The 15,225-nt window shown below is 38.1% G+C and overlaps 1 protein-coding gene across 1 annotated transcript; it reads right to left on the reverse strand.

Annotated features, from left to right (window-relative positions):
- Positions 1 to 5,259: 5,259 nt before the first annotated feature.
- Positions 5,260 to 13,344, reverse strand: LOC125035291. Its single transcript, XM_047627580.1, has 4 exons — positions 11,914 to 13,344; positions 7,949 to 8,690; positions 7,614 to 7,793; positions 5,260 to 5,999 (listed from the first exon to the last, which is right to left on the reverse strand). Exons 1-4 carry the CDS (start codon positions 13,257 to 13,259, stop codon positions 5,469 to 5,471), a joined length of 2,799 nt encoding a protein of 932 aa, XP_047483536.1. The 5' UTR covers positions 13,260 to 13,344; the 3' UTR covers positions 5,260 to 5,468.
- Positions 13,345 to 15,225: the final 1,881 nt, after the last annotated feature.

A 15,225-nucleotide genomic window follows, 5' to 3' on the forward strand; every position in this document is an offset into this window, starting at 1 on the left:
ATCTTTGCTGCAGACTTCCTTTGCCTATTTGTCTACGTGGTCGTGCTTACATATGCCAACACGAGATGGTATCCATACAAATTTAATGTTGAAATTGCGCTCTATTGCATAAGTTACGTTACGCTTAATGCAACTCACAATTTCCTCATCGCCACCTGCTTTGAAAGAATTTAGTGTCCGAAGAGCACGCTGAGAGTCACAGAAAACTGCTCCAGAGCCCCGAGACATTAAGAATTCCGTTGCAAGTAGTATACCTGCCAGCTCCGTTTGTATAGTGGCTGGCCCAATTTTGCACTCTCTTATTAACTTGATGTAATAAGCCATTTTTGTATACAGTACAAGCACAACAAGCTTTGTTTCCAGACTGTGTGGATCCATCAGCGTAACACTCGTATACATCACCGCCCATAGAGTGTGTGTGTTCCTTTACCGTTGCTAACGCAATTCGTTTTAACACGCAATTATGTGTACTGTTTTTTGTTGTAGACATGTAAGGTGTACGATCAATGTTGATTTTTTTCCATGGTGGAATGGATCGACCCTTTGGTATTTTACTAATTGGGACACTGAGCTTTGTAATGTTCATGTAGATTTTGTGTATCTGAGGGCGCGCGTGTGTGTGATTAGTCAAGTCTGCTTGCGTGATTTTATGTTGTAGTTGTTTTTGGAAATCTGAAAGATACAAGGGTTCCCTCAGAGCTTTGACCCCAAATATGGTGGAAATAAATATAATTCTATCAGAAATGGATGGCAGGTTTAGTTCTGACCTCATGTTCACTATCCTTGCTGTTCTCGGGGTGCCGAGGATAATCCTCAAGGCTTTATTTTGTACTACATCCAAGCTATTTATCTCTGATTCCTTACACTGCAACAAGTGTAGTGCATGGTAGTCTACAACTGACCTCATTAGCTTCTTCTTTATGGTTTGCGAAGTTCTAGCTTCGCTCGGGCCTTCTAAATATGGCCCGGCCTGTTGTCTGACACTCGGTGCTTACCGTGGCGGCGGGATTGCCAGCAGGCGCTTCTGCCGCCATGGTGTAAGCATTTCGCATAGCCTCTTTACCTGCACGGCGGCTGTTGTGGGAGGTCCCTGTCTCAGGAATTGTGTATGGTCACAATTTTCTAAGTAGTGGACTAGTGTGGCGGTCGGCTCGCCGCAGTGCCTGCAGCACCTTTCATCGCGTTCGATTATTAGGATAATCTGCCATGCACAGTGGTAACCTAGGCGCATTCTGTGAAGAATGACTTCGGTACCTCTGTTGCTTACTTCAGAGTGCCAGTGGTTCATAGCCTGTGGCATCTGAGTACCAGCTGGCCGAGGGGAAGGTTCTCGTTTCCTCTCTGTGGAGCTGCCGTAGGAAGGTACGACCGACCAAGGCACACTTCTCCTTAAGTAATTTTCGGCTCGGTTTTATCGTCATGGGATTTGGGGGCATACCCCTGCCAGCGACGGCTAGTCTGTCAGCAAGCTCGTTCCCTCTGATGCCGATGTGGCTTGGGACCCAGTTGATGATAATTCTTCTACCCTGAGCAAGAATTCTCTGTGCCATTGTGAGAATCGTGGTCAGTAGGTAGATGTTGTTTGTGGGTGAGCTGTGCTGAAGACAGTCAATGGCTGCCCTGGAGTCTGTGTGTATGACCACGTGTCCTTCCCTTAGGGACGCGTGGCCTAGGGCTCCCATGATTGCAACTGCCTCTGCCTGTAGCGAGGAGGCGTTGTCTGTTACCCTCATGGATCGCGTGGCATCCCTTGCTGCAAAGCCGACCTCATTAGCGAGCTTAACATTGATGCTATGTTCTCTTCCGACAAGAAAAGTTGGTAGGGGTATGATATATGGTTGAGAACCATTGTTTTCTCAGCGAAGAAGACTTATGAGCTCTTGATGTGAGATTGTCGAGAATTATTTACATCCTCTCTTGTGATGATGCTCTGACACCTATGTCATCAGCATAGCATATAATGGATTCACTATCCCAAAGTGGAATATCTGCCACCAACTTGTGCATAAGGACATTGAACAGCATAAGGCTGAGAACACCTCCCTGTGGCGTCCCAAGTTCAATAGATTGAGAAGTGGAACTTCTCACTCCCCTGAATTAGACACTTGCAGATCTGTTCGAAAGATACATTCTAATCCAGCTCAATAATTTACCCCGGATGCCAAAGCTCACTAACTGTTCTAGGATAACTTATCTGTTTGCAATGTCAAAAGCTGACTTAAGGTCAAGAAAGACAGTATGTTTGAAAAGTACTCTGCAAAGCAATGTTGTGTGCTACGTCCCGATAAAAATCCATATAGTCTGTGAGATAATCTACCTTGTAACCTGTACCTGAGTCTGTTCAAAATTATTCTTTCAAGAACTTTGCATACACATGAGGTTAGTGAAATAGGGCGGTAATTAACAGTGTCTGATTTTGGTATAGGGATGATTAGACTGCGCGTCCAGGAGCGAGGCAGAATACCTTGTGACAAACTTAACCTGAACAGGTGCAAAAGGGGATTACCAAGTACCTGAGCTGTAAGGCGGAGGGCACTGTAGGTTATTCCATCCTCACCTGGGGCAGACGAGTTTCCTTTGATCAGTAATCTCAGCAAAGTCTGCAGGGGCGGTATCAGAACATCCAATCTCACTGGCAAATTTACGTGCAATTTCACTGACTAAGGCGATTCTGAATATTTGTGGGAAGTGAGTTCAATTTGGACACTCCAGCCTATTGACTAAGGAGCATGTCTGCTTGTGCAAGAGGACTATGGAACTGAAAAAAACCGTACCCCTGGCAAGTAATGTCCTGAGGCTTATTAGCCATTTTTAAACATTACACAATGCGAAGAGTATTGCAGAGAGCTTTATTTCAGATGGTGGCTTGTTTCAATCTGTAAGCCATAGGTATAAAATATAAGATATCGATTTCATACAGTAGCGTGTTATTATTATTATCATTATCATTATTATTCATTATCATTATACTGCTACTACTGTTTCTCTTATTATGATGGTGTCAAAATTATCCAATCAGTTGTTAATATTATCATAAAATAAGTAAGTGTATCCCGGTCATACCAAGCCATAAAACAGTTGGTTCCCCTAAAAAAAGAAAAAACAAATAATATGTAAACCCGCCCTCAATTTACGAGTGATGGTCAGCAGTGACTTAGATTATACCGCTGGTCTTCAAACTGTGGGCTAGTTCTGAGAGGGTCCACGGACATCTCACTGGGGTAAAATTTATAATAAAGAACAGTATATGGGGGAATAAGAAGCAAAATGAGAACATAAGAATATAAATGTTTTTTTTGTTTTTTTTCCTGGTATTGTTCGTTGACACACACACACACACACACACACACACACACACACACACACACACACACACACACACACACACACACACACACACACACACACACACACACACTCAGTGATGGTCAGCGGTGACTTGTGCTTAAACTTTTGCTTGTCTTATGGTGCCAAGGATAGCCAACGAAGTCTAGGGTTGTATTTAGTTAGGTACCAGGACGTATGGTGACAAGAGATGGTGAACTCTTCAGCCACCCCTCCGTATCGCCCCTTAATAACCATACATCCCTGATCTATGAAACCTTAAATGCGAAGATAATGACGTCACGACTGGAGCCATGGACATCATGACATCGCGTAACTAACAACTATGAGATGACACGCATTCTTATATGACACTTATAAAGAACAATTTGAACAAAAAAAAAAAAAATAACTAAAAATATTGAAATAAAGGAATTATATGTATAAAATAATGGGTGTATCATCTGAATCAAAATAACTGCATTTTTGTTCTAAATTAATTGTTTTCTTTACCTAAAGTTATGTTACACTGACTCTACGATTTGGCCGATACTTCATGATAATATTAACAAGTGATTGGATAATTCTGTCATTTTTATAAGAATGATAGAAGTAGTAGTAGCATAATAGTATAATGATAATGATGAAGATAAAATAGTAGTAATAATAATAATGATAATGATAATGATAATGATAATAATGATGATGATGATGATAATAATAATAATAATAATAATAATAATAATAATAATAATAATAATAATAATAATAATAATAACAATAACAATAACAATAAAAATAACAATAATAATAATAATAACCATCAGCATTATCATAGTATAAGGCTAATCGTTTATTAGGATATAAAATATGCTCGTATAATGCAACTAAAATTACTTAAAAAATCCTTAAAACCGAGGAAGTGTCTATATTAATCACGGATTCCATTATGACAGTTCAATAAATCTTATATGTAGAGACTAAACTGAAAATACGACTTAATTTAGCGACCTGTCCCGTTTCCATTAATAATATCGTAAAATATCGTAAGGTTAAAAAATACCAAAGAGATATGAGTGCACATTTAATAACACATTTAATCATCCACAGAACACCACGTTATAATGAAATAATGACACTACGGAGAGGCAATGATAACACTCTTCATAATGCTATGACTTTAAATTGTATAATTATGCGTGTAAATCGAAGATATTATTCATAACACCATACCACATCCTAAGTCCTGACAAATATTATTTAAAAAACACCAACAAAGATATTATTAGGATCTTGGAATATCGAATGCTTAAGATTGGGTAGAATAACTGCATTACATAAGAGAGTATACCTTACTTGTTTTAAAAATTACAATTATCTACCTATCTTAATCGAAACTTTAAAAAAAATTGTGTAACCTGCACTGATTTACATATATATATATACACAGATACATGTATATAGATAGATACATACATACATACATACATATATATATATATATGTGTGTGTGTGTGTAAATGCATACATGTAAGCACGCATGAAACACACACACACACACACACACACACACACACACACACACACACACACACACACACACACACACACACACACACACACACACACACACACACACACTCACACACACACACACACACACACATATTTATATATATCATATTCATATATATACACAATATACATATATATATAAATAAATATATATAGATATTTGCACGCACGCACGCGCACGCACACGCACACGTACGAGCGCGCACACACACGCACACGCACGAGCGCGCGCACACGCGAACGCGCACGCGCACGCACACGCACACGCGCGCGCACGCACACACACACGCACACACACACGCACACGCACACGCACACGCACACACAGATGTATGTATTTATACATATATACACATACATACATATAATATATATATATGTATGATATACGTAAATATATTTATACACACACATATATATATGCATACACATATATTTTTTTCCTTTTTTTTTAATGCTAAATACTAATTGAAAAAGAAAAGCACACCCTACCCTTCACAGCATAAAAGCGTTCGGGCGCCACCATGCCGGCCCATTCCTGCGCATGTGGCCTCCCCGCCTTGGCCCCCTCAGTCAAGGCCCTGGCCCTCAATGACCATACCACAGTCGACAATCTTGATGTCCCTCACGTTGCCTCGGCCCACCGCTCCTGCAACGACGTCGAGGCCATGTTCCACAATTCCGAACGCAGCCTCTTCACTTCCTTCCTCCGCACTCCTGGTGTAGATGCGGAATAAGGTGCTGATTCCCTCCTTCTCATACCGGCCCGCTACGAGCCCTTTAACGATGGGGCGAGGTACAGCGGCCGGCGGCAGGTTCTCGTCGAGGGCAAAGAAGGCGGCTCCCCCACTCCCATCCCCGCGGTCGTAGTCCCCGCCCCATATGTGCTCTCCCTTGCTTCCCGTCCACCAGATGCGATGGAAGCCGGTGTTCTTGTGCGTGTGGCCGAGGTCTCCCAGGCACAGCGACTGGAACAGGCGGCCTCGCTTGGTGTCTCCCATCGTGCGGATGTAAACCCGGCCTTGCACACGGCCGCCATAATGGAGGTCCAGAAACAGCAGCGCCGAGGAGGAGTCAATTAGTGCCTTCACATCTTCCATCTGCAAAGACAATGCAACTCGTCGTACAAATGATACATGAGTATATTCGAACAAATAATGTAAATACTCTATGAGTACGTATATTAACCATGGACCGAATAATCGATATATTTTTTAAGCATTTGCATTTGCTCTCCCCTTGCAGTTTTTTTTTTTTTTTTCGAATGAGCGATATTTTTTTCGTCATCAATAAAAATAAAGCAAATAAGTATAATTAGCGTCAGGGAAGGCTGTAGGCCGGTTGAGCGGCAACCTGTCACTCCAACCCCTCGCTGGCTCCATGTTACGGTCATCTTTCACTTATCAGTTGTGACGCGTAAACCGAGGAATGACAGACACAGGAAGTTGAACAGATCTGATATATATATATATATATATATATATATAAACACACACACGTCTGTGTGTGTGTGTGTGTGTGTGTGTGTGTGTGTATGTGTGTGTGTGTGTGTGTGTGTGTGTGTGTGTGTGTGTGTGTGTGTGTGTGTGTGTGTGTGTGTGTGTGTGTGTGTGTGTGTGTGTGTGTGTGTGTGATAAATATTCATATATGTATATATATATGTATACAGACATATAAACATACAAACAAATACACACACAGACATATATATATGCGTATTCATGTATGTATTTATATATATATATAAATATGTAAATAATGACATGTTTTAGAAATATGATTTACTAAACAAGATATAATAATCAATTGCGGTAATAATAATCAAATCGGCATTACACTTTGGGCGTCCGAAAACAAGCTTTGGATAGGCGGTGTTATCCTGGTATAGCTCGTGAGAGAAATTATTGCCGTGACAACTGACTCTCATTGGGTTACATACTTTTCCTTATCTATTTATCTATTCATTAATGCTTGTCAGGATAGATAGCAGCAAACGGGCAAACTACCGGCAAACAACTGGTTTAGCGAGAATCACCAATTCTGATCTCTTATTTTGTAACTAGTACCTGCTCTCGAGCCCGTACTCACCCATGCCTCGAGATGTTATATATGGTGTTTCTGCACATGGATGCATATTAGAGACATCACATAATATATTATATGGGGAAATAAAGTATAATCTAATAAAAAACATATTTATGTTGATGGGTTGCAACATTAACATTAATATTAACTATATATATATATATATATATATATATATATATATATGTGTGTGTGTGTGTGTGTGTACATATTTGTAAATATATATACATATATAAACAAGTGTAAATATATAATAGATATATAAAGTGTAAATATATATAATATATATGTGTATATATGTGTATATATACGTATATAATTTTCTTCTATATACATATTTAAAATTTAAATTATACATATGCATATAAACATATATATATGTATGTATGTTTGAATATGTATCTATGTATATATATATATATATCTTCATATATATATATATTGTATGTTTCAATGTATGTATGTATGTATATATATATATATATATATCTTCATATATATATATATATTGTATGTTTCAATGTATGTATATATATATTCAATATATATTCATATATCCTTATACACACACACAATATATATATGCGTATGTACTAACTTGCACCGAAGCGGGCGCTGAAGGATCTTACCGGTATAGCGCGTGTACCATTCTCAGGTGAAAGATTCTGCACGGAATACGCATGGACTCTCCCGCTTTCAGCAATTAACTTGGCATATCTTATACCTTCAGAAGTTGTAACCTGGGCGAGAGGCGGTGGCTTTCCAGAGGCTGAATTAGCATGTAGGTAAGCAGTTAGGTTGAGCAGTTTCTGTGAGAACAAAACAACAAAAAGGTAAGCAGTTAAGTCGATAAATTTCTGTGAAAGGAGAATAAAAATATTTTATTAATGTTTGTTTCGCTTGAATATCAGAATCCGGTACATTTCACATAAACAATGTGTTTGACAAGCTGAAAATATTTTACCTTCGATATTTTTCGGAAGTCATCGATGAACTTCACATTGTTGATCGGAGCTGAGCGTCGATCTTGAATATCCCAACACTGGCCCTCTACGTCCATCTTGGCTGCCTGGGCCTTCTTTATATCTCCGTCTTCTGGAAAGCTTGAAACTGCTTTCTTAAGAGCTTCTACCTTTGCCTCACCTTCAGCAAGAGTATTCTGAGCATGGGTTTCTTCTATAGTGAAGCTCTCGTGAGCAGCACGCATTATGTTCAAACAAGATTTGATTATACCCTGGTAGCTTCTAATTTCATTCAGTGCGTCCGACATGATTTTAGAGGCTCTAAGCCCATCACACTCACACTTCGATTTCATTCGCTTCAAAGCTTCTCCTGCTGGAATAAGTTTGCAGGCCCTTTGAGGCAAATGATCTGCATCACCACATGATTTACAAACCCACCGTTCACACTTTGCGCAATAGTGCGTTGTTGGTATTCCCTGCTCATAACACCTGCTTCCGTGCGGGGACGATGTTTTAAGTAACCCCTTGTTATCTCTTAACATGCGCATAAGCTCAATATTGTCTTGAAGATCCTTAGGAGAGTGAACAGAGGTAGGCTCGCGACAATCCGGACACCCAAGTATGGATCGGTGAATAAAACGACCGGCACACTCAGAGCATATTGTGTGGCCACATTTCAGACATTTTGGTTTACGATGTTCACAATTGTAGAATGAATTGCACCCACTGCACGTCAACGCAGCTCTGTAAAATTATTGATACTACAGATTTACAGTTTTACTTACATATAGCTATAGATATACATAAAGACAATATATATATATATATATATATATATATGCATGTGTATAAATCACACACAATATATTTATATATCAATCAATCTATCAATCTATCTATATAAATATAAAGTCCACCTCAAGCTTTTCTCTCTAACCAACCGTCACAAGAATCGCATGTGGCTGGGGATCCCCGAATAGGCACGCTGGGTATCTGGTCAGGTAAAAGGGGACGGGTTAAGGGGCGGTTGTACTTGTCTATCTGGTGTTTCGTTCCGGCTACAGAGGGGGGGGGGGGGGGGCATGATACCAAAACAAAAACTGTAGTTTAAATACTAGGAATCTAAATACATGATCATCTAAACAGTGAGTACTTTATCAAATTAGCTTTAATTACTTTGCACAAATTAATGATATATACTACACAAGTGGTACCTTATTGAAATTTGATCAACGAATACAAACACCCATTCCGAAAGCTGATGAGAAGCTCACTTCGGAAATTATTTTCTCCCCAGTGGATAAAGTGAGAGCCAGAGAGCAATTATGGGATGCAAATCAGAGACCATAACAGTTAAAACATAAAAATAACAGATGACATCGGCAAGGACTATTCGGGGAGGCCTCGTCATTCGCAACTAGTGTGACAGATGCTTAAAGTACGTACTGTACATACATATGCTAGCGTTCGGAACTGCTCGTCCAGCTTGAACGGACGACTTGTTATCTCGGAAGGACAAATATTTTATTCGGAACCCTCAGCCCCTGTAATGATCAGCTGGTAAAGAAACAAACTGAATGTCTTAGTAAGTTTTCTTTTATGCACAAGTTGTTCTGAAATTACAAGACGAAATTACATCTTCAAATCCCCTGTAATGCACGCTTTTAACAGCTTTTTTCGAGAGATTTAATGAAAAAGTCGTTAAATTGTGAGGTCTAGCATCTTCTCTGTTAATAAACAACCCATCCTGTTGAACTTCATCTGTTCTTTGGGGTTCCGAGTTGACAACTTGTCCAGACACGTTGTACGAGCAGTTATAAACTCAGCAATACATACATAAGGCCTTTCTTGTAACATTTCCGAAACCCCTTTGATACATACTCTGACATGTTTACCTTTTGTGAACATTATTGGAACCTGTTGAAACACCTTTTTGTTTTGATACTTTTTTACACTGATACTCTGATATTGCCTCGTGGTCCCTACAAACATAGGATCATCGAAGTTTGTTCTGTCATGCATAATATTGATATTTTTCAATGGAAATCTGTAAAAAATTCGTAATATGCTGGAACAGTTCTTCTTTAGAGGCAAAACATTATGGAGGCTTCACGTAAAATAGAAGAAGTAACTGATTACTCTGTGACATACTGTTTATACACACAACTTTTCGCTTCGTAAAAATGAACACATTGCTTAAAGCTTTACACTTGTACCGCGAGCATACTCAATGTTGACATACAATCTGAATAATAGTAACATTGACATAAAATCTGAATTATAGTTGTTCCTATGATCACAAGCATTTACTTTAATATATCAACAGATCAAGAAACACAACCCTGCCTTTGATATATTTGAGTCTGTAAGGTTATATCGTACAAGTCAATACCACATAAAATGACTCGGGACACGTTGGAAATTCTTTATTAACATCAGATTTTATCCTTATGGAATGAACTAGTATTTCATGTAGATTCAAAGCCACATAAATATTCTATACATATTTTATATAAGTTTTATGTCAAGAAACAAAAGACACTGTTCGTAATTAATAAAAAAATATAAATCCCTATTTGCGACTACGTGAAATATATCTGGAAAATATCGCGCTCTGATTGGTTGCCCGGAATGTTACACATTGCCTCAAGTTAGAGGCAAACAAAACAATAAAGTGTTTCAACAGGTTCTAATCATGTTCGCATGAAGGACAAACATATCAGAGTATGTATCAAAGGAGTTTCGGAAATATTACATAAAAAATCACAGTACTTGCACAGATGATGCAAGACACACTGCCAGGTGCACGAGTCAATGTGATTATCAGTAAATCTGTCGTTTTACATGAAAAAGTGGGTATCTGTGTAATGGCAATTAGCACTCAGCCTCTACAAGTTTCATATTATACGCTAATGTCGATAAGGAAACGTTTACTAAAGAGGAAAAACAAAATACATCTGTCAGTACAAATAATAATAATAAATAGCTTCAAATACCCTATAAATATTAGAGAAAAACGAAATGATGGTGTCAGACAAAAAATGGGATACTCGTATTATCAAATTATATTCGCCGGAGTTTTCTCCGAGAGCTCTTTCTCGTGTTTGATCGCAAGGCACAAGTAGGGTAGTTTTTCCAGGGTGTTGCTAGCGGGGATCATGATAACAAATGTCCGTGTGGTTTTGAAGTCAATATTGTTTAAAGAATCAGGAAGCTTGTATTTTAGAATTGAAACCTAATCGTGATGTTATTAAAAGTCTTCTTTTTAGTTCGATTAATATATTGCATAAGTTGGGAATGTTTTTTCCAACCAGGAAATATCATTCCCTTTTCTGTGTCTGTAAACTTTGGAATTCTCTGTGGCACTTTTTTTTTTTTTTTTTTTTTTTCTTTGCAATGTTGAGTTATAACTGCAGTTTGAATATCCCACAACTTATAAAAATATATACTGTATTTGCACATGCATCTTTACATGCAAATGTCAGAATTTGTTTTATTATTATAAATATGAATGGCAATTCAACTCTATCTTTTCTATGGAGTTAATGATGTCATGACCTATAAATCCTGTACATGCTCTGCTCATGTGCAGGATTAAGTTTTGAACTCAAAAGTAAAGGCGGGTCCGGAGGTGAAATAAATTTAATCCTCCACGCTGCCATTGCGCATGAGCTTTAGAAATCTGGCTTAAACTTTAATACCGGATTAGCTTTCACGGCGAGTACAGAAGATGCTTTAAGTGTTACAGAGTGCTAATAAAAAGGCCCCTGTGCACGTTTATTATTGATAAATATTCCAATTTATCTGTAGATACAGGTATATATGTATATGTAAAGTGAGTATGTAGACACGAAAATCTTTAGCAATGTTCTTGGAGATTGGCTCAGTGTGGACAAAATACTCATGATAAAAAAAAAATATATATATGTATATATATAAACCTTTAGAGATACTGTACTGTACTTACCGTATCTTGGGATTAAATTCGTTTCTGTTTTGCTTGCTTATTTTATCTGCATAAGACTCCTGTGTATTCTGACCTTGCTGTAAGGAATCAGCTGAGTATTCTTTCTGTTGTCCTCTGCCTCGACCTTCCTGTGACGAATGGTCATGATACTCATTCCATTGTCCTCTGCCTCGACCTTCCTGTGACGAATGGTCACGATACTCATTCCATTGTCCTCTGCCTCGACCTTCCTGTAACGAATGGTCACGATACTCATTCCATTGTCCTCTGTCTCGACCTTCCTGTGACGAATGGTCATGATACTCATTCCATTGTCCTCTGCCTCGACCTTTCTGTGACGAATGGTCACGATACTCATTCCATTGTCCTCTGCCTCGACCTTTCTGTGACGAATGGTCACGATACTCATTCCATTGTCCTCTGCCTCGACCTTTCTGTGACGAATGGTCACGATACTCATTCCATTGTCCTCTGCCTCGACCTTTCTGTGACGAATGGTCGCGATACTCATTGCATTGTCCTCTGCCTCGACCTTCCTGTGACAAATGGTCACGATACTCATTCCATTGTCCTCTGCCTCGACCTTCCTGTGACAAATGGTCACGATACTCATTCCATTGTCCTCTGCCTCGACCTTCCTGTGACGAATGAGACGAATAGTCATGATACTCTTTTAGATGCCCTTCGTCTCGACCTTTTTGTGACGACTGTTCATGATACTCATCCCGTTGTCCTATGACTCGACCTTCTTGTGACGAATAGTGATGATACTCATTCAGATGCCCTTCGTCTCGACCTTTTTGTGACGAACCACGATCTTCATTCTCAAGCCTTCTGCCTTGACCTTCCTCTGACGAATATTTACTGTCTCCACTCCCATGTCCTTTGCCTTGGCCTTCCTCTAACGAAGAATAACGATCTTCATTCCCATGTCCTCCGCCTTGACCTCGCTGAGAAGACTCTTCGTAATCTTGTTCATTCATAAACTGTAAGTTCTGATTGTCAGGTCCTTTGACTGTGTCTTTCCTGTTCTGCACACTTGCCTCTCCCTCCACAGTGGTAGATGTGTCAATGTTTGAATTTTCGTCTTCATGTTTGTTTTCATAGTCAACCGAACTTTCATTCTGTTCTTTGTCTCCTTTCCTGGTTCCTCCTTTCGCCTGTTCCTTTATTTGATGTTTACCTGGTTTACTGTCCCTCTTCGTAAATGCAGAGGACTTTTCATCGGTCAATATTTTCGCCCCAGGGTCAGGGGTTTGTGTGTTCTCACGTTGTGATGAATTTTCAGATGGTTCTGAACCTTCGGACTGGGGGGATGGTGGTGGCTTCTTGTTTTTTTTCCCCATTGCTGTTCCTCAACTTTCAGTGGCTCACTTGACAGCAGCAAAATTTTGTGGCGACCTGAAATGAAAGCGGAGAAAATGGCAATACTGATCGGTTGACAGCATAAATGGCAATATAATATATTTAAGATGTACAAGTGGGAAAAAAAATATATATATGTATATGCATATGTATACATATACATCCATATCACTCTTTCTTCCTGTTTCACATCTAAATACAATAATAATTCAAATAATATAACACTAATATCAGCATTAAAAAAATAACAATTACAATTACTGTAGCTTTGTCCTATTTCTATGTGGAGTTGATATATCTTATTAATTTTCTCCGCATAGTTTCGTTAACTTCATTAGTGCGCGCGCGCGCACACACACACACACACACACACACACACACACACACACACACACACACACACACACACACACACACGCACACACACACACGCACACACACACACACACGATCCAGTCTTCCATCTCATATTAAGATTCCTCTACTCCCTCTCTCCACCTCCATTACCTTAATTCTTCTTCCAACTTTATCCTTATCCCTCCTCGTTATGTAGACATATATTAATATATAAAATTTGTCTGTCATATAATATATATATGTATATACAGCTAGCAGAATAAATTCCACGTTAATGATAACGACATGCGATTCAACGACATAAACTCTGAAACTACCTCTTTAGCAGACATTTCATGCCTATTCTAATGTTTGTAATGATACATAAGAAAACCTATACTCTATTTTCATGTGAATGCATTTCAGTGTTAATCTGTGACAGCTCTGATCGAGGTAAAATGCTTTCACTTAACGCTATCGAAATAACTTGTCAGGGTATTCTTTCTTAGGTCTGGGTTATAGAATTATATTCTTTGTAATTCATTGCTGAACGTTTTATTTATTTATTTTTTTCAATCAATAATTTCTCTAGTTAGTTGATATTTGCCCGACAAGATAATTCAACGTGGAAAGCAGAAGAGGTGTTTTATGCATTGATGCAGAATATTTACAGTTGGTCACCCATGCTTTTCCGTGTTGCTAAAACTTTTGAAATTATCGGTCAATTGTGACTATTTAAAATAAGAGTGTGATTTATAAACCATCCTCGGAGAGAAATAGTTTTTTGATGAACCGTGTGGTAAAGTTAACGGATGATTCTAGGCCTATCACTCGTGGGCTCAAGATGCGTGGATAATAAATACTGCGAAGGAAAGGAAATATTTCAGACAATTGTATTAAGTATTATTGCGTTGTGACTTCGTTTCACAAAAGTACTCATTCTTTCAAAAAGTCGACAGAGCCCATTCACTGAAAGACGTCTATATTTTATAAAACTTGATTCTGTACAGTACATGTTACGCGTATGTGTCATGGCAGAAGCAGAAGCATAGTATATTTTTTTTCCAACAAAATGGTTATCGTTATTTTAATAATATGGAAAGGAAAAAAAATATGTATATCAGCAATAGGCAGTTACATATATTACAAATACAAAATCGAATATATAATAATAGTATTCCCTCAGACTGTATACTGCAAGCAGAATGTAGGCGTATAAAACATTCAAGTGAAATATTAAAGTATATTTCTTTACAAACTGCCTTAGACTTTTCATTTCAGTATTAATATAGAATTGAAAATCTAACTAAGAAATTATTTTATGTATATATGTGTATATGTATGTATGTATGTATGTATGTATGTATGTGTATATGTATATATGTATGTATGTATGTATGTGTATATATGTATGTGTGTATATATATGTATGTATATGTGTATATGTATATGTATATGTGTGTGTATATATATATATATGTATATGTGTATGTGTATGTGTATATATGTGTGTGTGTGTATAAATATATATATAAATATATATAAATATATATAAATATATATAAATATATATATATATATATATATATATATATATATATACTGCCACGA

This window comes from Penaeus chinensis, chromosome 19 (genome assembly GCF_019202785.1).
Source record: "Penaeus chinensis breed Huanghai No. 1 chromosome 19, ASM1920278v2, whole genome shotgun sequence".
Classification (NCBI taxonomy): Eukaryota; Metazoa; Arthropoda; class Malacostraca; order Decapoda; family Penaeidae; genus Penaeus; species Penaeus chinensis.

What these genes read in the sequence shown, in the direction of transcription:
- LOC125035291 (XM_047627580.1), bottom strand. Translation starts at nt 13,259, where the DNA reads ATGGGGAAAAAAAACAAGAAGCCACCACCATCCCCCCAGTCCGAAGGT. An exon ending in GAATTTAATCCCAAGATACG is followed by an intron (nt 8,691 to 11,913) that starts GTAAGTACAGTA and finishes ATAATTTTACAG; the next exon opens with AGCTGCGTTGACGTGCAGTG. An exon ending in ATGGTACACGCGCTATACCG is followed by an intron (nt 6,000 to 7,613) that starts GTAAGATCCTTC and finishes TTGTCTTTGCAG; the next exon opens with ATGGAAGATGTGAAGGCACT.